We start from the raw sequence: 27596 nt of genomic DNA on the forward strand, positions 1-27596 counted from the left end.
TATTTCTGTTGTTTTTGTTTATAATGTTCCTTATATATTGATACTACACAATAGGACAGTGTTTATTGAAGGTTCATAATATTTTACATTTTCTACTACCTACCTGTATATTATTAAGAACCTGTGCCTATATGTTATTTAGAACAACAACAGGATTTTGTTGGATTGATTTTTTTTTTATTAATTTTATAATTTATAAAAAGGTACTTACTACAGGTAAAAGCTCTTCGATTATAATGTAACGATCAAGGTATAAATAGAATTATTTGATTAAATATATTAGGTACCTATATTAAAGAAAATGAGTTTTTGAAATCCTTTGAAATTTGATGAGGTATATTCGAACTCTGAATAGATAAACTATTCAGAGTTATCTCCTGTACAAATCTATAGTTACTAATATTAGAATTTAGGTACTACATTTCCGCCCGCGGCTTCGCCCGCGTTTTCAAAGGAAAACCCGCATAGTTCCCGTTCCCGCGGGATTTCCGGGATAAAACATATCCTATGTGTTAATCCACGTTACCCTCCATATGTGTGCTAAATTTCATTGTAATCGGTTCAGTAGTTTTTACGTGAAAGAGTAACAAACATCCATACAAACTTTCGCCTTTATAATTTTATAATGTACATTAAGATTAGATATTGAATAATACAAAGCTAAAGAGTTTTAATACCTATTCGTTTGTTTGTTTGAATGCGCGCATCTCAGGAGCTACTGGAACGATTCCAAACATTCTTTCACCCTTGGATATGGTAGATAATTAATAGGTCATGGAGAAAAAGTACCTACTTTAAATATTGATTAAGTAAGTATAGCAAATTTAAATAAAATGAAACATTCATGGTGTACCTATAGGTATCTACCTACTATTATTTCATGAATTATTTTTATTACCTATATTGTGTTGTGCCTATATATTATTAAGAACAACAACAGGATTTTGTTGTAGAGATTTTTTTTGTTAATTTTATCTATACATCTATACAAATATTATAAAGAGGAAAGGTTTGATTTTTTGTTTGTTTGTTTGTTTGTATGAATTGAATAGGCTCCGAAACTACTTGGCAGATTTGAAAAATTATTTCACTGTTGGAAAGCTACATCATTTCTGAGTGACATAGGCTAGGTTTTATCCCGGAAATCACCGGGAACGGGAACTATGCGGGTTTTTTTTTGAAAACGCGGGCGAAGCCGCAGGCGGAAAGCTAGTAATTTATAAAAAGGTAGCTTACTGCAGGCACAGACTCATAATAATATACTACGTCTGCAGGTAAGGTAAAATTTGCGAGTAACATTAAAAAATTCAAGTAAAATACAAATCAATTTATTAATCCAATAGACATTAGACACACAGATAAATTTATTAATATAATATTAGAATCTATTATAAATAATTCATTATTATTGTTATAAATTTTTGATATTTATTTGATATAAGTGACATCTATTGAATAATTTATGTAGTTTATACATTCTTTAAGTTTCTTCCTTCAGGTACTTCTTACTACAAAATATAGATGGCGCTATACTCAATTCCATTAAATATTAAATACGCTGGATCTATTGTTAGTTTATTTTTTTATAGTCTATGGTCACTTTAATCGTTCTACAGATAATGCCACTCGTCGCTAGATGGCGCTTTCTTTTATTGTACAATAATAATTATTACGAAAAAAATATTGTTAAGCGTGTACCGTCAATTCAATTAAAATTAAATAGAGTTCAATATGGACGTTTGTTTTCTAAAATTAACATTCTTATTAGTAAGACGTTTCAAGATAGGTAATGTAGAAATTAGAAAGGGCATTAATAAATTATCATTTTTATCGCTGCATAGGTAATATTAGATTACCGTGAAAATAATTTTAGCAACCAACGTGGAACATTGTTTAAATCGGATCGGCTAACGGCCTTCATATTTCATAGTTGAAGTATTTCATCAAGCTCCTTCCGTCGATATGGACAATTATTCCGTGTTGCAAGCAACTTCAGAGCGCCACACCGAAACGATAAATTCATTGTTATAATTTTAATAAACATTTTGGCAAAATGTAAACCTATATAGTTTATTTTAAATGTATTATGAAGTTGTCAATAATTATGTACAACAATTAATTATGTAATAGGTATGTACCTATTATAGATACTATTTGTATGTATTGTTGTATTATGTTAATATAATAAATCTTATAGATACTACCAGTACCCCGCTGTCTATATCTTTAGGTTTTCAAACTTTTATCTAACAAACCAGAAATTATAAAAATTTGTTCAGGAGTCCTTGATAATACCTACTGGAGATAGCAAATTTTGATGAAAGGAAATATTCCTTTATGTTTAAAATGAAATAGAACTTGCATTCAAAGATTTTCGAAAATCCACTTGCTTCGACTGGGAATCGAACTAACAAAAATTTTTTTTTTCAGTATTTTAAGTTTACTTTCCCCCCAGGGCCCAACGAAAATTTCCACATAAGTATAAGGAGTTTTTTTGGTTGCAGACTTTAATGGCTCTAGTAGATTCAGTCATTATGTAGATTATGGTGATATATAGGTAAATCTGGATTGATTAAATGGAAATTGTTCCAAATTTCCAAATATTTTTTGTAAGCGTGCAGTTGTACAAAAAAATATGGGTCATATTGGGTTATATCACTTTTTAAAAGGTGTGAGAAATTTATTTCTAGAAAATGTAACTGCACTAATTGTTAAATTAAAATGACATTGAAATTTAATTAAAAATTTAATTAAAAACTGAATTTCTAATATTCCAAAATAATGTTAAGGTTATAATAATCAATTTCAATGTCTGCAAATGTAGAATGTTCACCACAACGTTAACGGTATTTGAATACCTATCTACGTTAAAAAATAGATAATAAAGCCTTACAATAATTTAATTATTTAATTCTAATTATTATACATAACTCTTATCGAGACCGAAGCTAGGAAGAGCTTTTAGGACGAAATTTTTTAAGTTGACTGAAAATATTAGGATTTAATTTTATGACGCAGAACGCTATAAATATGACGAGATATGGTGCAGTGATAAACAAACATAGAATGGTCGAAAATACTTGCATATTCTTAAATTCAAGATTACCTATATTATTTCAAATAAATTACCCATGGTAAGGACTTTTTTTCTTAGATATGCATCATAAAAGTTCTTTTAAAGAATAAACTTATAACAATATAAACCCTTAAGATATTATTAATCGATTTTTACATGAATATTTCATGATAAATTCAATATTCATTGATCATTAAACCATGAAAATCAGGTTAAAGATGTTTTTCCAAACATTTGATGCACGCTCTATTTCTTTCAAAGCCTATGTATCTACGGAACCTTAGTTATAACAACAATTAAAATAAAAAAAAAAATAGATTTGATAATTTAATGATATTCATTTGTTTTATTTAGCCTATTACGTTTTCGTAAAAAATTAAATTTAAATTCATTTAAATTTTTAACATATAAATTTTTTATATAGAAATTTTAGTACTCTAGATTACAGAACTACTAAATATATTATGCTATCAGCAGAAATGTTAAGTTTATGAATTATTGAGGCTTAATAGGCTATTCTTGTGTTACAACGTGTTTATTTTTATATTTTTATGAGATATGTTTGTTTTTCTTAATTTATAAAAGAACTCTGTCGAATTAGGTTAACCTGTAATGATAGTTAGTTCTATGGGTGTGTGTAAATAAATAAAAAAATAAAAAAATAAGAACATGTTGAAAAGTATATGTTGAAAATATGTATATTAATATGTAGTTATAATTTCAATTTCATTTTTCCATACTTGGAAAGAAGCAATAAATAATTTCTGCATAAGGCAGATATAGAACAAGGGATAAGGCTCCCAGGCCAGGTATACCAGATAGATAATACCATAATCTCACAGAAATTCCATTTCCCGCGCAAACAAAGAATGTATGATAAATTGATAACAGTACGATACGGGTGCATTGCGTCCGCACATCGCCAGCTGATAGAAAGTCGCCGCATACTGGCGTAGCTCGCAGTTGACAGCCGACGCTGCTGCACGCTGGTGTCGACGCAAATGTTACCGGCTTCCCGCGGAATATAGTTGCGTCCTCGTGTACTAACATTCAAAGATAATAAGAGAAAAAATTTAAAAAAAATCTCAAAAAAACATTGCAAAAATGAGTGTCAGTGTCAGGATTGTGGCCTCGTTTCTTCTGATTTCTGCAATAACAGCTGTTCCTGTTAAGGAGAAAAGCGAAAAGATCGATGGTATGGTATAATAATATTTATTTAAAAAAATAATTAATTAGTTCTATTGTAGTAGAAAAAGTAAAATCAAAATAATAAAAGTGCATTTTTTATTCATATTTTAATTGCCTATTGTACATTTTTTCCTTCTTTATTCATACATAATTAATTCATACTTATCAACATTTTTTATATATTATTTTAATTTATTAAATAATAGTTTATGTAATGATATCATTATTAATTTAGTTGGAAATATAACATCACAAAGAATATGAAATCGATATTACCTTATAATATTTAATAAAAACATTTAACAATAAGCCGTTGCGATCGTAAAAATAATTGCACAAAGTGTCGCAAAGGGGTTAAATTTGCAAGAATTACTACAGCGCAAGTTAATTTCACGCGAACGAAATCTGTCGCCGTGGGCCTGTCAATGACAATGACCTACTGAAACCACGTTATACTATATTACCGATTTTATGGCCTATTAGCTGTTAAACTGTTCGTTGAAATCGTTCAACTATCGTTTTCCATTCAAGATTTATGAAGTAATTGATAGAGTTCATTTTTTTTTAATAAAAATTAATTTTAAACACAGTTTTGGTGTTACTTTTCCGGCTCAGCCATGAAAATAATATCGCAACAGCTAATACCTAGTCAAAATAATTTTCACTTAAAGATGCTTCATATTATAACAAATAACTTTGATTGAATGAGATATTTATAATTTGATAAAGGTTAGCATAAAGAAATATAAATAAAAATGACCAAAATCAGGAACGTCCACTAGTGCCTACCTAAATATGTAACTAAAAAATACGAATAAGTACCCGAAAAAGCTATTTTAATCGTCTACAAAAAGAATTAATAATTGTAACGGTTTATTTAACAACCTCCGAGTCCATTTATGTAAAAAAATTGCAACAAGTTGACGTAAACATCATAATTGAAGGCTACGTTTATTTGCTACAAATTTAAAACATTATGTATAGCAGTTAACAAATTACGCATAAAGTTTTCACTAGCCAAGGTTTTCCCTCGTTCCTAGCATTGCCTAATTGCTTGAACCGGTAACAATGGAAGCCAAGGTAATGCTCACAGCTAGTTAATTTTTAAAGCATTGTTCAATATGTCGTTATGGAACGGAACCCCTCACTTCCTAAGAACACATTAGCCGAAAATGATTTAGAGCTTTAGAAATCCTAATTAAATATTCATTAAATTTTTTCGATGGAGGAATTGCACCTTCCTTCCTCCACGTCTAAAAGAACTCTTCTAAAAACATTTAGAAATAGGCAGTGAGATTTTTCTACTATTTGTTCAGGTATTGGAAATATAAAAAAAAACAAATAAAACTTTTCTCTATATCCAAAAGTTATAAAAGGAAACTACAAAGCGGAATATTTTAATGCACCTATAATAAAACAATTTCAATCTCCTTTTAAATGCAATTTTATTGGTCCGGGTCATCACTTGTCCCATAAAAATATTTATTGCAATCAATTTTCACATCCGATAAAGCGCCTTAAAAATGAACTTCGATTACGTGATTTATCAGAATTTGTTAACATCTGACCCTAAAGAATTCGCATAGTTATTAAAATTACGTAAAAACTGAAAGCTTCTTTATTATTTATTGCATACAGCCTTGATTGCATAAAGAAATCACAATCAGTGACTTATAAACGCCAGTATATCCTGAAGAGTTAATAGTTTATATCAGATACACATAATTTCATCTATGAAATTATCCCTATATGATTCTCGTATAACGACGAAATGACGATGTTTTTGCATTTTTAATTAAAAATCATGTATCTCAAAAATGTTTTGTTCAAAAGATCCATTTAATAATTACGTTCAATTTCGATTTCATAGCCTTTTAAAATGTATGATGCTATTAAATCTGAATATGTACGAACTTTAAGGAAAAGCTTTTATTTATAACTGCTACCTACTCGAAATTACTTTTTGCTTCGTAATGCGGTTAAGTCTTTCAGTTCGTTACCCTTGGGAGGATCTTGAATTCAATATTTATATTGTGACTGACGTTTACGACTTACGAACCCCTCTCATACCTATATGTAGAATGGTAAATGCGGTTTTGTTTTCATACACAGCTCCGGAGCTTTAATTTGCCTTTTGGTATTCCTTGTCAAAAATTTAATTCTGATTAAATTTTAAAATTTAAATTTGATACGAACTAAGAATACGAAGAAATAATATATTTTTTCAAATTGATTGATTAAACAAATGAAAGTATCAATCTTATGTTAGATATTATTATTTTACTAGATCATACGTCTCGTATTCCTGTAAGTTGTATGATGGTATCTACAATAACTTGACACAATGTTAATTCTTGATAAAAAAATGTAAATGACGAACCAATGATAAACCAATGTTGCTATTAAGTAATAAAAACAACACGATGATTCATTATCACCGTTAAACAGGTGAGCTATTTACTCGATGCATCGATAACATCGACATATCGATAAATCAATTAAGTCACGTACGTATTGATTGTATTTATATCGACTTCATTTTTGGTCCACTTGCAGCACTATTGGCAATATTTGTTTCGTTAATTCTGTGCAATATAGTGTTTTCTAAGAAATGATTGCACGGAATTATCATACATTTGATTACGTGTAATTATTATCGATAGAGTGTTACACTTATGTCATGATGCCATCAAGATTACATAAATGCAATATATTAAGGCTAATCAGTTTTAGTGGCGAATACCTACCTACTTATTTTTTTAATGTTTCTAAGTGAAAGTATATAAAGGTAATTATAGCGATAGAATCTTTAAATCCATTTATGGTCACTTTACATACGTTGTTGTGTATGATTTATATAATGATTGAGATAGTTGCGGCGCTTCCGATCGTATCTTCATTGTTATAAAACGTTTAGAAGATTTTCAAACCATTTATATAAATTATTTATTTTTGGCTCTTATATAATTGCTCTAAATGACGTTATTTGTATATTAATTTAGATTATTTATATTTACTGTGTATAGGATCTAATTTTGGGAGGGCGATTATATAATTGGGGTTTCACTAGTAGAAGAATTATCGCAACTTATATTGTAATTTTATACTCACGCATCTACATGATTTAATTGAGAATAACTGTGTCCCTTCATATCCCACATAAATAGTATTATAATAAACAATACAATTAATAGCAATGTTGATGAAAATTGCGTGCAAAGTGTAGTACAGAGACGGCAGGATCAAGAACGCGACCCAGAGCTGACACATTATAAAATTGTTTTGCTAAATTATATCGTTTACAATTAAATTAAGGCCATCGGTTTTACCATCAGTTATAATTATTTACACGTTTCCAGTAAACGTATATATTTGTTACAATATTTATATATAGGCTAGACTTTTTGTATTATCTGAGCTGCACTTCTACTAAATACGTTTGTTTTAATAAGTTACAGATTAATTAACTTTTTAAATAAGTGATGAAGGGTCTCAGTACATATCTTATACTTTTCTTTAAATTTTCTCGTAAGCAAAATCTCAACATTACATTTTATGATAATCCGCTGCGTTAAAATTTAATTGATCCAGATGGCAATAAATTCAACTGTCGATATAAGTACCGATACATTTTACGATTCGTAATGAACGATATAATCAGTTTTATGGCAAAGCCGACTTATATGAAGTCGTAAAAGTTATTAGAAATAATTAAAAGGAAAGGAAACTTTAAAAATAAAGGCTTTCGGTGTCCATGGTGTCCTCTAACGAAAGGGCTTACGTCAAAGCTAAGGTCATTGCCCCAACATACAGATAAAGTGAAAGTTCGAAAATCGAAAGTGTCTTTGAAAAGCCAACACATTTATGTGTTTTTCAATTTGTAATTAGGTATTGTCCGTGGTTAACCATGGACGTGCCGATAAAAAGGTATAGAATTCACAATAAAATGAAAGATTTTTCATTCTTCACGATATCCGTTCTGAAGTCCAAAAATATAAGTATGTTCAAGTTGCGTCTTTTGAAGTTTAGATAATAGATTGAGGCTATAAAAGTGCATATCAAGAAAGAAAGAAAGTTTATATCGCATCATACTGTGATGTACAATATATGAAACTTATAAAAAAATATTGTTGCAAACAGGAAAATTGTCAGAATAAATTTAGTCCTTACAATTTATATGCATTCTGTATGCGCCGTTCATTGTTTGAGCAATGATTACTGATTTCACACCAGCATTTTGGTCCTATAATGTGTCAAAATACGAACATGTATGATTGTCGAACAATCATCTCCAAAGGTCTTCAAGGAATGATGTCGGAACTGAATGTATGACACTTTGTTGCAACATCCGATCACAATGCAACGTGTGTCTGTTGCCAGCTATGTCGCAAACGGTCTCGTTGAAAAGTATCTGTGCTTAAGTGCTCTGTATTGGTTAACATTACATGGATTTAAAAGGCAAATAAGTTTGTCTTCTATAGTGTACAAGGCCATGCTATCAGCTTATTTTCAACATAAAAACTTTTACGGCTTCAATATTTACCCGACGAATTTTATACTTGGTTGAATTTTAAGTCAGCTTTTTGTCAATCTGCGGGCAATAAATGCTTTCCTTTATACAGGGTGTAATCGCTAAGTGTGCACAGGCGACTTTTCCGTAAGTATTACAGATAACAAAATACTTTAAACTGATATCGAAAGTACTTAACCTAATGAGTAAAATGGCCGTAATAAATTTTTAAAAATAAATCGAGAAATATCAAAAAAATCATCTTTAAACCCTCCCATACATTAAGTATGAAATATGAATATCCCATATACATTTAATATGAAAGATTTTAGCTTTCTTTTTCTTTTTTGGTTTTCTGCTTTAATTATTTCGCAAATTTGAAGTGGCATTTTCCACGCTTTTTCATTTTCACGCATCTTCCGGATATTTTCCAGGAATTTTCCAGGGATTTTCCACGGTTTTTCCGGAAATTTCCACGCATTTTCCGAGCATTTCCCAGGCATTTTCCGTTATTTTCCGGGAATTTCCCAGGCTTTTTCCGGGGATTTTCCGGATGTTTTCCAGACATTTTCCGGACATTTCCCTGGCATTTTCCGGGTATTTTCCAGAAATTTTCCGGGGATTTTCCGAGCATTTCCCGTGGATTTTCCAGACATTTACAGGCTATGTCAGGGAAATATCCGGAAAATGCCTGGAAAATTCCCGGAAAATATCCGGAAAATGCGTGAAAATGTCCGAAAAAACGTGGAAAATGTCACTTCAAATTTGCGAAGTAATTAAAGCAGAAAACCAAAAAAAGAAAAAGAAAGCTAAATCTTTCATATTAAATGTATATGGGATATTCATATTTCATACTTAATGTATGGGAGGGTTTAAAGATATTTTTTTTTTATATTTCTCGATTTATTTTTAAAAATTTATTACGGCCATTTTACTCATTAGGTTAAGTACTTTCGATATCAGTTTAAAGTTTTTTGTTATCTGTAATACTTACGGAAAAATCGCCTGTGCACACTTAACGATTACACCCTGTATATATAAATTAAAACTAAAAAGAATTATTCCAGTTGTTAGTTTAAAAAAATGTTTCTACCTACTATAGGACTAGCAGAAGCCAACAGATAACATAGTTAATTGATTATAATTAATTTCTTTGCTACAATAGATGAGGTGTCAGATTAGTATGGGCATAACAATTATGTACACAATATTATCGTTAAGCAAGACGTGTTATCGTAGTATTGCGTGGGAGAGAGATAAAAGGCTATTGATATGAAAACATTTAATGCATTAGTCAGGATGTGGCAACGCACATGTAAACGAGGAAATAAATATTCACGTAATTAAAACATACAATACTGTTGACCACTTATGTCCTTCAAGGCTCATTAAAAATTTCTTCGGAAATTCCTTATTCCTAATTCATAATTCAACTAGCTTATTACGATATGTCAAAAGTTTCAATAAAGGGTAAAAATCAGGAAGAATGGAATATATTTTCTGTGTAATTGTAACTATGTTAATTCCATCATTAATACATTTCCAAGAACATCAAGGCTATCCAAGCACTAAGCAGTTTGTTCTTGACGCATTATGTATTCTGGAAAAAAATTGGTCCCTCTTTAGTTGTATAATAAAAGGATAATAAGGAAAATGAATTGATCTGAGGTCTTTTCCTTGCTCCCATATATTTTCTTGACTTAAATAACTGTGGGTGTGTTATAATATTATAATATAAACAAATAAATAAACTTTGGCACTTCATTAACATAGAGACAAAGATTTTGCTGTATAGACTAAAAGTTAGGAATTACAACTTTCAAGGTTTCATTCGAATTGATTAATTAGCATTAATTACACTAACTATTTTACATATAATTACGTAGTTACTTACCTACATACAAAATTTACGATCAGCGGAAATTTCACGAACGAAAAAGGCTTCAACGTAATTTGCCATACTTGCCTTGCATATAAACATTATGACATTAGACGTAAAGCAAAGGGTTTTTAATACCAAAATATTTAATTTTTAATTATTTTCATAAATCAACGGTGTTAATTTTCGGAATTCTATAGATTTAGATTGTCTAAATAACTTTTGCAACACAGCGAACTCGTGACGCGATGTTACCAACGCGAGACAATCACTGCAATTTGACAAACTATTAACCGTATGAAATGTAATAGAAAATTATCACCTCGGGTACTATTGTCCCGAATAGTATAATCGGTAAGAACAATTCGTTTTGTGGCCTTCAACAAAATTGTACGGCACTGCAATAGCATTGTCATCAAACATGTCGGTTTAATTTCCCAGGCTTTACTTGTTCTAACTATGTCAATGCGCTTGAAGAGAAAAATCCGCCGTTCGTGGTATAGTTAAGTCAATGGAAGTCTCTCATATCCGGATAAAATTTATTGTGCGTTCAAATGAAGTGATAGGTTTAATTGAATGTATTTCCCTTTATTTTTATAATTAAATCTAGTATTTGTTAAGTTTTGTAGTACTTAACAAGGCAAGTACCTAACTAAGTAAATCCTAATTATGAAACGATTAACAATCATTATTAAATACAAACCTTCTTGTTTTTATTTTGAAACTCTCATTTGCAAAATAATCGCTTACCCGTACAAGAACTGAAACAAGATCTGCGTACTGAAAGCCTTAACAGTTATAACCACTATTATAACTTTAATAACGTCGGCATGTCATTGTATGTAGATCATGCTGTATCTGTCGACATGTAAATTCATCATAGTTATTCATATCATATTTGACGAACAATGGTCAATGCACATTTCATATCTACAGATCTTGAAAGACAAATACCGTTTCTAGTTACAGTGCTTATTTTATTGAGTCGCCTGACGTCCTGACTCCGCCCTCCTTTATCAAGTATAATAAATAATAATAGATGTACCTATATCTCCGACGAATAATACATTTTTCCACTAATTAAAAAAATAAATAAAAAACAATCGATTACTTAGCTAATTACTTAATTTTATGTTTTCCCGTTACAAAAAATCGTACCTCTCCGATAATGCTACATAGTATTTTATTTTGTATTTTTTTTTTGTTAAACTTATCGTACAGTTTATATGTTTGTTATTATAATTTAAATCATTTATTAATTGTAACAAAGATTGACATGATTAGCAATTGACGCCATAGCGCAGCGTTGCAATGACTCAACAAGAAAAGTGGTTTAGCTGCAAATTTTAGAGGGACCTTGAACTGATATTATTCGATTTAGTTTGCAACACAGTTTAAACAAAATTAGCCTCATAGTTTGATTCAATCAACTCACCACTTGCGAAACAATGGGTACTGTTTTGATACAATTTGTTTTCAATCATAATGTGTAGGTATCGTAAATTGTACTACGATATTCTGCAAGAATTTTAATTAAATCAAGGTCTTCTTCTCTTTCGGCTAATGGCGCACTAATCACTATTTAATAACAAAATTGTTTTTAATCGATATCAAAGAAATTTTGCAAGGTTTGATCTTAGGTCTATCTCTACCCTTACATTTTTCATCCAGATATTATTTACTAAAGGTCTAACACTTACACTTAATTTTCTAGCGAGTAAAAATATGACTTAAAGTTAATAAAAACCAAGTACCTTACTGTATACAAGTAAATAAACACAGTAAAGGTCAAAACATTAAGGCTTATACATGCGCTAATAACCTTGACCATACTTGACGGATCTCAAACCTCTCCCGCTGCACCTTCTTTTTTCCTCGCATTTTGTATTTAAAAAGATACCAATCAGTGAAACAAAAAATCCTCGTCAGGGACTGTTGTGTAACTGATAATTTATTAAACGTAAAATTTTCAGAGTTCTAAGTCAGCAGGTTACGAAGTTTATAGAGTATTTGCGGAAAAATCGATGACCACGGCACATTTATTTTCTAGAAATCTATTAACTTTGGAAAAAAGTCCTCGCGAGCAATTAAAGATCAAAGACCATCCTATTTTATATATTTTTTTCGGTATTGTGCTTTATGTTGTACCAGACTTTATAGAGGTTGAACATAGTCGAAATTGCCGGGTAGCGCCTTAATGCTAAATTATATACTTAATTAAAGTTTTTGATTGTTGTCTCATGTCCTTATACCTAAGGTCGCTACGATGGTCGCCTCATAATAATTGTAATGCATTATCTTTCATTGTGACATAATAGTATCTAAGATCTTTAATTACTGCACAAAACTTTTCATACACACAGGTTGCAAGAAACAAGGTTGCAATAATACATTACTATGAAAACATGCTAAGCAAAATTGTGTGTTGATATCATTATCGATATCATTTGGGACTTCATTAGGTACCTAGAAGATATAGCTAGTATGCTGACACTAGACTTTTATTTGACCATATAATAATAATAATAAAAATGGTCTTTATTTGATATAATGATATCACATATAAATCAATCATAACATACGCTCTATTTCTTTATAACGTACTTACTGCATAATCATAGAGATACAACCAACTATTAAAGAAGAAGAAGAAAGAAGAATTAGATTAAGAGATTAAGAAGTAGGTATATCTGATTAGGTAACTTAGTATTTTGTTTGCATTAAATAACAACCAAACTAACCGCAATCATACGGAAATGTTAAAAGATACGTTAAGCATTGTTCCGTGTTTATGTTATTTATGAAAACTTACGTTTAGAAGTTTTTTAAGTGTATTTCGATTTAGGTATGTACACGTCCAATTTGTTTCATGTTTGCATATTACCAATAACACATCGTTACGCATCATAGCACGGATTTACATAAAACTTAATATCATTGTTTGTTTTGTATGATAATGTTAGACACAAATGTGTAAATAAATATTAAAAAATACGCAAATAATGAACACTTCGTAGTTAACTAACCTTTTCGATGTAAGTGCTTTTAACTTTGTTACATTAAATTCTAAAATTAAATCACTAAAAGGTCACCGGAGGGCAAAAGCTTCAATTACTCATGCACGTAATCACTTGCGAGAAATTTTTAGTACTAATCCAAAACTAGTACATTGCTTCATACATATTAACGCTTGACTTCATAATCTCCAACGCTCTTACATATTTCACAATATACCGTGTTTTATAAAAAAATAATGTAGGCGCCTTTGATCCTCATAACTACGTCGCACCATTTTAGGACAAATTAAGCACTTATATATTTCGTAACTATATATGATTTTAAATGTTAATTTGTTGTGTAAACGTGCAGTTCACTTGAAATCGTAAAATTTCATTGAGATCCTTAAAACTGTATTTAAATCCTTGTAAAAAAACTGAATACATTATGAAAGCTTTAATTAAAACTGTTCGAAAATCTCTCTACATAAAATAAAATTACATTCCGCTTTACTTGCATGATTAAAAATATTTTTTTCTGTTATCTGTGCTGAGCTTCTGAGCTTCCTTGACACATCTTATGCATGATCTTAATTGCTTTGGTATCGATTGTAATCGATTTAATTACTTGGAGCTTTTATGTAACATTTTTTTATTTTGGTATTTGCGACTGATTGTCGATACGAACATCTCTTAGTTACCCGACTGAATCGACTGGTACGCCCTGCACCGACCTATGGTATCTTAAATCAGAATTTAACGGTGGAGTTTTTAACGGTGATTCTGATATACATACATAAATCATGTTTTATTGCAGAGTCGAATAGGAAATTCTAACAAATCACACTTCACACTAATAATATAAAACTAAAAAGTTTGCAGTCGGTTTTTTTTTTGTTTTTGTAATAAGAATTCTTGTTTGAATTGGGCACAAAACAAATATAACTCCTGTAAAATATTTTCCGATTTTCTTGAAATTTACAATTTTAACTATTGTTTTAAAATTTAAAATTATGAACACCATTTAAAGCATTCAAACGTTGCATAGTCTTTCGTTCCGATTTATAAAATCTAACAGTCTTCTGTTGGGCATAATCGTAATAATTATGATCAATAAGCTGACCGATATTATAAAGTTTCGTAACATTCTTTCTTTGTTTTCAGGGTTCCGTACCGAAAGGGTAAAACGGAACCATATCATTACTGAAACGTCGCTGTCCGCCTGTCTGTCTGTCCGTTTGAAACCATGCTATATGTATCTCATAAGCCGCGACAGATAAACACTTGAAATTTTCAGACATGGTGTATTTCTGTTGCCGCTTTAATAACATAAAATAAACAAAAATCTAGGTTAGGTAAGGTACGGTTAAGGGCGCGTATAAAGTCAAATCACCAATCAACTTTTAGTTGATACGTGTAATATTCAAGACCAAATATAAAAAATAAAATATATGTAAAACTTGATGATATTTTCGATTATATTGTCAGATCAAAAACATAAAATATTGAAATTGACTCGATAGAAAAAATTCACGAAGTTACCTCTAAATTTCACACTTTTACGTTTTTTACTGGACATGGCAATACTTATTAAGATTTTTTTTTCATAAACAATTATATTAAAACATTTGCAAGATATTTGTCAGAGCATTTTGTGTAATTACTTTTAGTTTTGGTTTAATCACGATGAAACACTTTTGGCGCTTACTATATTTTTAATTACGCAAGAAATCATCTTCCATCGCACGTTCCGGGAGCTAAAAACATAATTCTATTTCATACATCAGACGCTATCGCTCCGTTGAGACGAGTAGACCACGCTAAAATTGCTGCGCCGTGTTTTATAATTACGCCGAATATTGATTTGTAAACAACAAAATAAAAAGACTTAAGAAACGAGAACTAAAAAAGATTCAAATTGAAAAGATAACTAAATGTCGAAGGTAAGTTAGAATAGTATTGTTATAATATTAATAAATAATAATTATAATATAAAAAGATAAGTCTTGATTTACCTATTTGAGAAAGTTTAGTTTCTGTAAAATAATTTCCGCGGGCTGAGTACCTATTGACGCGATAGCAGCAGCAACTATAGATAGGTAAATAAAATTCATAGTGGTACCTAATTCTTACAGTCGCGGTGCAATCAATCAAGTCAAGAAAGATTTATATTACTATTATTACTATAGGCAGATCCTATGTTCGCTCCAGTAAATAATAATATAAATAATATGTAAACCGGTTGTGAATAGTACATATATATTATATTTACAATCTGTATTAGATAATCATACATAACATCTATACATAGGTAGGTATAACAAATTCGTACGAAAGTCAAAACTGTACTTACATTGAATAGGTATTTTTTTATAATATACATATGTATATGTATATATATAATATATTCATAATCTGTATTACATAGTAATATGTAGTACATATCTATACATAAATATAGTTTTTAGAATTTTTGTATGTCTGTCTGTATGTATGTCTGGGCTCTAATTTTGGTGCAGATATAGCTTGAGGTTTGAGAAAGGTCATAGGATGAGTTTTATCCCGTAAATAAAAAAAACTGTCTGTGTTTGTCTGTTTGTTTGTACACGCTAATCTCCGGAACTACTGGACGGATTTGAATGAAAGTTATTTTGTTGTGTAGGTAGGTACTATTATATTATCCGGGAAATATAAAATAATAATTTATTTTGAGAACTGAAACACCTGATGCAGAACCGCAACAGACCACCTAAACTATAGATTCATTTGAGAAAGTTTATCCAGGCGAGTTTGGATATTATTATTTGTGTAAATTCTGTAAATTCGTTTCGGGAAAATCGGGAATGTTTTATAATATTATATATATATTATAGTATTACTATAGGTAGATTCCTATGTTTGCTCCAGTAAATAACCAATACTAGTTGTGAATAGTAACTACACATCCATACTAATATTATAAATGCGAAAGTAACTCTGTCTGTCTGTCTGTCTGTTACTCAATCACGCCTAAACTACTGAACCAATTTGCATGAAATTTTGTATGGAGATATTTTGATACCCGAGAAAGGACATAGGCTACCTTTTATTGCGAAATATGTACCACGGGCGAAGCCGGGGCGGACCACTAGTTATATATATTTACAATCTGTATTAGATAATAATATTACAATCACATAGGTATAAAAAAAAATTGTACGAAAGTAAAAACTGTACATTGAATATTTTTACGAATACCTACTTGGGGCGTGATTTTCAATCGATATAGGAGCCAAAAATATAGGTACATAGTTTATAGAATTTTTGTCTGTTTGTCTGTATGTATGTCTGGCTCTCTAAGCTCTAACTTTGATACAGAGATAGCTTGAGACCTGAGAAAGGACATTGGATAGGTTTGTTCCCGTAAATCCTAAAAAAACTCTATGTGTCTGTTTGTTTGTACACGCCAATCTCCGGAACTATTGGACGGCTTTGAATGAAAGTTATTTTGTTGTGTAGGTATTATCTGGGCAATATAAATATACAAATTCGAAGATCTAGAATGTATGATGAGGGACCCTGAGATCACACTCTAACATTTATAGGAGTGACGTCAACAAAAATTGTTGCGTCTGATGGAAATTTTCTGTTGATTAAAAAAAATCAAAGATCTGGAACATCTGATATAGACCCATAAGAGCCCAGCTACACATTTATAAGAATGATTTTATTTTTAGAATAATTGCTGAGTCGAAAAATGTCGTACAATCTAATAGTCCATTGAATAAAAAGTTCTAGAGTGCATGAGTTAGTAACGTAAGATGTTTCTTCGGAAACATGTCAAGAGTCCCTAGGTAATAAACATACTAAAACCCTGGGCCACTAGGAGGAGCCCCGGAGTGGGGGGAGGGGGGAAATGGGTCCATTTTTTCATTTTTCGCTTAAATCTCAAAAACGGTACATGTTAGAGAAAAACTTTCAAGGAAAAATTGAAAGGCCATAAAATTATCTACAAGTTGTACCTGAATCATTTTTTCCTATATCCTACCGTTTCTGAGTTATACGCAGTAAAACATGATTTTGGCTCAAACAATTTCCACATCAATCGATCAAAAAATATTTCTTTCTTCCAAAAAACTCAAATGTGCAACTTGTGACCAGTACTGATAGATTGCTCTTAATTAGGTCTATAATTGGTAAAATAAACACATTCCTCCATGGAAGCCTTTAGGAGGAATCGATTGTCAAAATATTATATTATGGTAGTTTGAGTTACTGAACTTGATCTTTTTATTTTTTTCAGCCAAAAAACTCAAAAGTGCAACTTGTGACCGGTACAGATAGATTGCTCATAATTGGGTCTATCATTGATAAAAATACCAGATTCCACCATGGAGGCGTTTACGGGGAATTGAATTTTATCAGGGTAGTTACGATATATTATGAACTTTTTATTTTTTTCATCCAAAAAGCTCAAAAGTGCAATTTGTGACCAGTACAGATAGATTGCTCATAATTAGGTCTATCATTGATAAAAATACCAGATTCCACCATGGAGGCGTTTACGGGGAATTGAATTTTATTAGGGTAGTTAGTTAAAAAGTTCATGTATCGTAACTACCCTAATAAAATTCAATACCTCCTAAACGCCTCCATGGTGGAATCTGGTTTTTTTATCAATGATAGACCTTATTATGAGCAATCTATCGGTACCGGTCACAAGTTGCACTTTTGAGTTTTTTTGGAAGAAAAAAAATAAAAAGTTCAAGTATCGTATCTACCCTAATAAAATTCAATTCCCCGTAAACGCCTCCGTGGTGGAATCTAGTATTTTTATCAATGATAGACCTTATTATGAGCAATCTATCAGTACCGGTCACAAGTTGCACTTTTGAGTTTTTTGGAAGAAAAAAATAAAAAGATCAAGTTCAGTAACTCAAACTACCCTAATATAGTATTTTGACAATCGATTCCTCCTAAAGGCTTCCATGGAGGAATGTGTTTATTTTACCAATTATAGACCTAATTAAGAGCAATCTAACAGTACCGGTCACAAGTTGCACTTTTGAGTTTTTTGGAAGAAAAAAATAAAAAGATCAAGTTCAGTAACTCAAACTACCCTAATATAGTATTTTGACAATCGATTCCTCCTAAAGGCTTCCATGGAGGAATGTGTTTATTTTACCAATTATAGACCTAATTAAGAGCAATGTATCAGTATCAGTCACAAGTTGCACTTTTGAGTTTTTTTGGAGAAAAAAAATAAAAAGTTCAAGTATCGTATCTACCCTAATAAAATTCAATTCCCCATAAACGCCTCCGTGGTGGAATCTGGTATTTTTATCAATGATAGACCCAATTATGAGCAATCTATCTGTACCGGTCACAAGTTGCACTTTTGAGTTTTTTGGCTGAAAAAAATAAAAAGATCAAGTTCAGTAACTCAAACTACCATAATATAATATTTTGACAATCGATTCCTCCTAAAGGCTTCCATGGAGGAATGTGTTTATTTTACCAATTATAGACCTAATTAAGAGCAATCTATCAGTACTGGTCACAAGTTGCACATTTGAGTTTTTTGGAAGAAAGAAATATTTTTTGATCGATTGATGTGGAAATTGTTTGAGCCAAAATCATGTTTTACTGCGTATAACTCAGAAACGGTAGGATATAGGAAAAAATGATTCAGGTACAACTTGTAGATAATTTTATGGCCTTTCAACTTTTCCTTGAAAGTTATTCTCTAACATGTACCGTTTTTGAGATTTAAGCGAAAAATGAAAAAATGGACCCATTTCCCCGCTCCCCCCACTCCAGGGCTCCTCCTAGTGGCCCGGGGTTTTAGTATATTTATTACCTAGGGACTCTTGACATGTTTCCGAAGAAACATCTTACGTTACTAACTCACGCACTCTAGAACTTTTTATTCAATGGACTATATAACCAAATTTATCAAAATAAAGTTCTGGAGGAATGTGTGTCGTCGACTGCGTATGTTTATTTAAAAATAGTATCTATACTCGCTATTTCGACAGACTTTTTTTACGGATTCGTGCTCTATACTGTTTCCCTAATATTGTTTTTTTTTATATATTACATACAGACAGTTTTTTTACTGTTTTATAATATGTATCGATCATCATTAATAATTATAAACAAATAATAATAAAAAGACATATTACATAATTTGTGATGATTTCAACTTCACTGTTTTATACAATTATTTTAGACAACATACCTACTAACTACCGAAAATACGCGTTGAACGAGCGAAGAATATTGTGTATAATTTAGCGTGCGATGAACTTTACGTACGTTGGATGAGCCGGGTGTATGAGGGTATTGTGAGGGCGCGCGGCATGGCGCGTAATGTGCGGGGCTTAATCGTAGAATTATCTGGCTTTATATGCCCTCTTAACACAGTCTTAAATTCACGGGTAACTAATTTTATTTTTGCAGTTGCTCTGAACGGAACTTAGTGCCGCGAGTACGACTCGCGCTTGACCGATTATTTACCTACTAGCCAGTATTACATGAACTACTAACCTCTAAGTACTTTCGCAAATCTCATTCAATTGACAATTGAATATCGAAATAACCAGAAGCTACAAACTAATCTTAATTCTTAATACACATTTATAAATGAGAACCTTGGTTATTACTTTTTAATTAAGTGACTGTTCATAAGAAAAGAGAATTCATTTAATTTTTATAATTGAAACGACGCAACGATTATATAACACACTATAAATAAAAAATGATCTCCTCTCGCTAAAAGAAATAGAACTACTCACATTTGACTTCTCTTAGCAATTGAGGAAGACATTATTAATTCAATTAAGGGCTAATTTTTCAATCCTTGGTTAAAACTTATTCGTCGAATAATGTATAAAACTACCATTTTAAAAGTATTCTAATTGCCCGTATTTGACAGTCTACGTGACATTTTAATATTATCGTGTAATACTTTATCGGACGGATAAGTTTTATCCAAGCATTGAAAAATCGGCCCTTAATATAAGTACAGTTAGAATAATTTATTAATTTAATAGGGTAAAGTTTATCAAATAAAATTCATATATAAATATTTAGTTACAAAAACCTCTATCAAAAATGCAGTAAATAGTCCTCTAACAATTACTGACGTGTAAAATATATAAGACCTTGGTCTAATGGCATTTAGTCGAAGTCAATCACCCAATAACATACACCCGATACTCGATATCAGATGTCAAATTGCTTGTTGCAACTTTGACATCTTTGCCTCAGTGATATGAAATATAATAGCGTGCATATTTTTGGAATTATTAAATCGAATGAACACTTTCTCTGCACAATATCGTCTAATTCAATCGAATAAAACGTGATGGATTGGCATTTAAGTATTTAACTAGGTCAAGGTAAATTGTACATCCACTGTGACCTTTAATTTGACGTTGTAGATCATCGACATTGTATTAACAAGCTTTAACTAATTAAAAAGATAACAATAGATTCAAAATCGATAAGTTCAAAGATCTTTGACGTTTGTTTAATGATCGCGTATCTTATCTATTCAGATATTAATATGTTAATGACAAATGCCGGAAAGGTTTTGCAATTAATTTTTAATTAATGATTATAATAATTAATAACAATATCTCTAAGCATCTCTAAGTTATAATAATACAGAGAATTATAGACAAAACAATTACACGTTTTTGCCAATAGATTAAATCATGAAACTCAACATTCATTTTTAAATTATAAAGTATAACAAAATATAAATATTAATAAATATTAATAGTATTTTATAGTGTTACAAAATGATACCATTAAATAATATAAATGAATTGTTGTTATGTGCATAAATTACGGAAAAGAAACACAGTGAATACTTAATGCCAATAAAATATTATGTTATGTAATTACTTGTCTACGTTTTACGACTTTCTTTGCTGACTATGCTCTTGTCTAGCCTCAAGTAACAATTTGCTCTTGTTTTACACTTTCCGTTATACTTAGTACAAACCAGTTGTACGCTTTATCAAGCGTAACACACGATTTGTGCACTCAATAATAAAATTGTCTTCATCGAACATTATTAAAACGAAATATCGAAACCATTGCATACCTCATACGTAACGTAAATTGAATAATTTACGAGTGTCAATATTGACGGAAATAAACGCAGATAAACAACGCACTCGCCCATGCGTATAATCCAATACTTACAACAATATCGTAAAATATCCGTATATAGCATCGGAATTCGATCAGCCCACTAAAATCGTTAAAGAATTGCAATCGGTTACTGGTTCCGAATCGTTTATGTCAATATCGACCTACTGATTTGAATAACGAGGTTTTCCGTTTGATTTAAACGCTGACATAATGTATTACTTAATAAAATTTTCTAAATATATCCAAATTAATTTCGTTTATAAAACTAAAACTATTTTTTTTTAAATAACGAGTCAAAATTTTCGAAAGAAAATCTCAATTTACCACTGTTACCTTGAAGTTTTAAGTAATAAGAAAATAATACTTATCCTACTAAGTATTAATTTCCTCACCTCTTAATTTCATATAATATAAATTCAATACGATAATCGTGCAAAAACTGAACAATACAAACGAGTGTCGGTGAAACTGTAACTTATGCGAAAGTGAAACTTCCATACATTATGGGCATTGGACACGACACGATGCGCGGTTATGTCATCGATTCGGATCTGCATCGAGATATTCTGTTCACGCGACGCAAATCTTTATTCCGGGAATCGGATTTTTGCATTGCAATTATATTATGCATTTAATATGTTATATGTTGCTATTATTTAATACCATATATATTTAAATAGATAATAGGATGAATTTTGAGCTATTTCTATGTACATATCTACGTACAGAGTCAAATTCGAGGTAAAATGCATTTTTTATTAAAACTATCTCATATCCACATCCTTGTTGCGTAAGTAGGAAGCATAATAAATAAAAACGGCATAATTATTTAGAAAAATAATTACGCGAATAGTGACCTAAGAAATAACGTGAGAAATGTACTTAGAAATTCGCTTCAAAGGGAACCTTACACGCCAATCACAATTATTAAGAAATTGTATCTAAATTGCTATTGCTTAAATGTAATGACAATTTGTCACATACAAGCATAAGATAGTAATGAGGCTTACACAATTTCGTGACAAATATTTATATATCTGTAATTTATTTGCTGTGTTTACGATGAACATTGCAGTTGTCGTAAAAAATGTAGGACAATATTGTTATTAAAATATAGGCCTCTACCTCTTTCGCAGTGCAATTATGCGATTGTATTTTTTATTTTCATATTAATATTAAACGGCTTACAATATGTACAATGTACCGGTTCTAAAATAAAGAAAAAGGTCACCTATCAATAACACATTGGCAAACATGTACCTACAGCTGTTGTTTCATTAGACTGAAAGTGCATCTGTTGTATCTACCTTCAAATTTTTATAATTATTTGTGACAGTTTTAAACATTTTTTTAAATATGTAGATAGGTACATTATATAATTAGTATTAATAAAATTCTAATTTTATCTAAGATGATTTCGTATGAACATTGGTAATGTATTCGTTGTTCATTCGGTAAGTAATGTAAGAAAAAGGCGTCCTTGAACTACGGAAGCTCACACACAATATCATTACCATCAACCTAGATAGAAACTGAAAGTGTAAATCGGAGTACTGAGACCGGTTTACCTAACTAGACAAATAGATGGAACGAGTTCACCTTTTGTATGCGTTGCAAAGAATCTAGATACTATCTCAAGGCGCACAACTATCTCCTTCAATGACTTATATAATATTTTGTAATTGCTTTTACACATAGCCGCGTAACTGTGTTCTTCCTTAAGCTCATCTCTTCCGTAAAATTTTCTCCTATCATCAATCTATGTAACATCTCAAAGTACAATATTATACGCATGTAAATAAATCACTTTATGGCCTGTGTGCGCGGTAATTTACGTTGTAAATCTAGTTTAGATGAGGCAATTTATGTTAGATCATTTGTGTTCTTACTTCTATGTTATGTAGTGTCCGCTCTAAAGCTACTTAATTTCCTTATTACATTTTTTATTTCAGTCCAGTATTTTTTATAAAGACAATCTCTATTTTATTGATAGTAAAAGCATTCCATATCACCTATATGTTTTAATTTTATAAAAGTAAATAAGATATGTTTTACATTATATAGCGACACATCAGATTTATTTACTGAAAACAACATGCATACAGCATGCATACAACTAGCTTCCAGATAAATCTACAAAAGCTCGCCTAAAACCAGTATTTAATTGTTACAAGTAACCATTGTCCTTTATGAAATAATAATAAACAATCTTGTATCAGAAGATTTTTCATACATAAACTACAATAGATAATAATCTGTAGGTACACAAGTTTAATTAGCATTACAACCTTGCGCACCAACAAAATAGGAATAATTACCAATTAAGTGTAAAATATAAGACTTAACGATGATTATAATTAATTGATATATTTTCATGCAGCTCGATCATGAATTCAATCATTGGATCAAATAATCGCATCCTTCAATGCAAATTCGTGTCTTAATAAATTATTCTTAAGACAAGTCACGGATTCACGCTGTTGCCCTAAAAACTGACTTGGTTAAACAAGGGAAATCGTATTTATTCATGAGTCATGACTTTATCAAAAATCATTACGATAGACATTACCTACTCTAGGTTGACTAACTACGCGAACTACAGGAACGCGTTAGTACCAATTATAATTAGTAGTTCCCTATGTCTCAAATAAACCTTCGTCTAGGTTTTCTGTGTGTCATATACCTAACTAGCTTCCGCCCACGACTTTGTACGTGCATCCCCGTTTTTCCCCGTTCCCGCAAGAATTTCGGGAAATCCTTTCTTTGCGGATGCCTACGTCCTAGATGCTCCTAGGTAGATGCTGCATGCCAAATTTCAGCCCGATATGTCCAGTGGTTTGGGCTGTGCGTTGATAGATCACTATATAGTGATCACCTTTGAGTTTTATATATATATAGATGTACTTAACATAGGTACAATTCAATTTTTTCACTCATCATAAAAACCACGATATTTTCTCTGCATGTCATTAAAATAATGATATCAAACTGGTCAGGAGTTCTTATAATGAATATACTACATTATTGAGATACATATAACGAGGTACTATGTAACATTTACAACATAGGAGAACTAATGTTTTTCGCTTATTTCTTAATACATATCTACTCATCTATGATATTTCAAATTAATTAACTTTTTAGTTATTTTTTAATTGAAAAAGAGAAACAGCATCGAGCATTGCAAAATTCCATAACATTTTGTTTAAGTGCAAACAGGAAGTATTAAATCATATTCTTTTCATCGAGTCAGTTTATTAGATTAAAACTATTGCATCGATAAATAATAACTATTTTTATAATCGCGCATTCAATCTTTAACAAGGAAGGTGTTAAATAAAAGTAGAAGGCATCAGATAAATTTTTATTATTAACTATCGTATTGAAGTTCGTTTCGAAATAACAACGGTCGTCTTATAGATTATATTATATTATAATAGCTATTTCCTAGTCAATAAAACTATATTAGTTCGTAGAATGGTTAGGTTATCATAAAGATAGATGTAATAATATGTTACGTTTGTAGCTATATATAAAAAGAGCGTGTGTGCCGAGCACACATATCAGAAGTGAAACTTCTTTGGCAAGATTCAAGGATCAAAGATACCAAATCGTCGCCTTGCTCCATGACGTGACGGTATTGCCATGACGTGACCTTGAAATTTTACAGTCAACGCGCCTAAAGAAGTTTCACTTCAAAAAACTTTTAATACTGACTGAACCCGTTATGGATGCGTATAATATATTTAAATGCATTAAATGATTAAAATATAAACAATATTTAGATGTTAACCAATAGCAGATCACGTTCAGCATTATGCAGCAGAGAGCGTCGCATCGTGACAATGGAGTTACAAAACGAGCCACAACTAATTATAAACTTACATTTTTTTCGCAACTCCTCTTAAACGCAATTTGAATAAGAATATCTTCACAATTTCTTGTGTAATATCGGACAAAAGCATAAAGCACAGAGTAAACAACGATCACAGAACATTTAATATTGTACACCTATTCACCTATTAACCTTAACAACTTTTTAATTGTAGAATGTTTCACATGATATTTTCTCACAGGTTTATAACGAAATATACATATTATGAGAAGTCTACTCTATGATTCAAGTGTGAAAAGCTCAAGTTTTTAAACTATTTAAGTCCAATGGCTATGCCACCGAATTTTTCACTTAGTTTTATATCCAGTTTAAGTAATATACCTATTCTATTCCACTATGAGCGCTTTAGCTCAAACATCCCAAGTACATATCAACAACAAGTACATATCTTACTTATTTTAAGTTATGCGATCTTAAGCTTATATCTGGTTTACAACAAAGTAAGAATAGTCTGCTGTTTAATAAAATCCTTCAAAGTTATTGTTGTTCCCAACCTTGTACACGTCGTGTAAGTCTTATGCAAAACAATTATCATAACAAGCGACTGTCAAAGCCGCACTAGCAGCATACCATAAGGTAGGTATCATCCATTATTGTGATTAGTTACGCTACCCACCTTATTATGCTAAGGCGTTAACTGTATGTTAATTGAGTCTTAAGATAAATCTCCAAAAGAATCTCGACATAACCAGTTACGTATTGTACACTTCCGTAATGTGTCTCGGAAGAATTGATACAGACGTGTGAACAGTGACTTTTCGACACATTTTCAGCGATTGTCGGAATTTCTGTGCGATAACTTGATACCACGCGCAAAACGTTCGTGAGCACTTGGAAGTGTGCTTTCAAAAAATGTTTGTATGAATTTTGACATGTTATTCCTTTAATATAAAAAACTTCAAGATTATTTATTTTTGCCTTCGTTGAAACAAAAAATTTATAATTAAATTTATAAATATTAAAGTGAAACTTTTATTACATCGTCTCAAACTTTTTGGTCTGTGTAGCGCATGTCGCGTGACGGTCGGCTGCCGAGTGCCGAGTAGGTATATAAAGCAGTGTTCGGAGTCATTATCGTACAAATACGATAATTTTGTGCCTAAGTTTCACTTTTACCGTGGTTTCATAAAACCATACAACATTTTATAAAGAATTTTTTAAACACCTATTTGTTAAAATTTTATCAAATGGTCGAGCCACAAGCCAGTTAAGCGTTGAAAAAACCTTCATTGTTTTGTCAATAAATTAATCTTTTATGCTAAATCCTAACGATAACTCATTAATAATTAATGGATTTAAAAAGTGGGACAATAAACCAAAGTTCGCACATATTTAAGTACGAACGAGTGCAATAAACTTCGCCGTGTCAATGTTCGCACAAGCAATCAAACAGAAAACGTGCACTGACTCATTGTTTGGTCAAGAAATATTGCATAAATATCGCGTCTATAGGGCTGCTGCTGAGTCGGCTGAAAAAATGTATGAACATAAAATGTCTGGAATAATTGAAGAAAATAAAGTAGATAGAATATTGTTGCGACAATATTTACTGAAAATCTAATGTAAGTATAGATCATTAGTCAAGTATTTGCATTTAATTGTATTGTTTTTTATACCTAGTCTTATAGGGAAGTGCGCTGCATCTTAGACCAAATCTTCGCCCGATTAAACTGAAGGTATAATTCTTTTGTGATGAACAAATCTATCATACTAAACATAATGAAGACCTTATTGGTAATGATTCGCTAAAGTGACAACCCTACCATCTAAATTAAGAAAATGTACGAAATATCTAACTGTAAGATAAATTTCTTTCTTCTTCTTATATGGTCAATGGAACACTTTACTTCCAAAGACTTGTCCTAATTCCAATCAATTCGTGAATCACTTTGTCAATCTTCATAATT

General features: G+C 30.9%; 1 protein-coding gene across 1 annotated transcript in view; it reads left to right on the forward strand.

The window, feature by feature from the left end:
* The first annotated feature begins 3991 nt into the window (after positions 1-3991).
* The window catches only part of LOC149902766 (uncharacterized), a 38998-nt gene continuing 15393 nt past the window's right edge, over positions 3992-27596 (forward strand). The window contains exon 1 of the mRNA XM_090109395.1: positions 3992-4271. Within this exon, the coding sequence (XP_089965521.1) occupies positions 4181-4271 (91 nt within the window). The 5' untranslated portion in view covers positions 3992-4180. The remainder of the gene's footprint in view (positions 4272-27596) is intronic.

Source organism: Colias eurytheme, chromosome 14, assembly GCF_061535395.1.
Source record: "Colias eurytheme isolate Ceu_HAF_F1 chromosome 14, ilColEury1 Martin Lab GWU primary, whole genome shotgun sequence".
In the NCBI taxonomy this organism is placed as follows: Eukaryota; Metazoa; Arthropoda; class Insecta; order Lepidoptera; family Pieridae; genus Colias; species Colias eurytheme.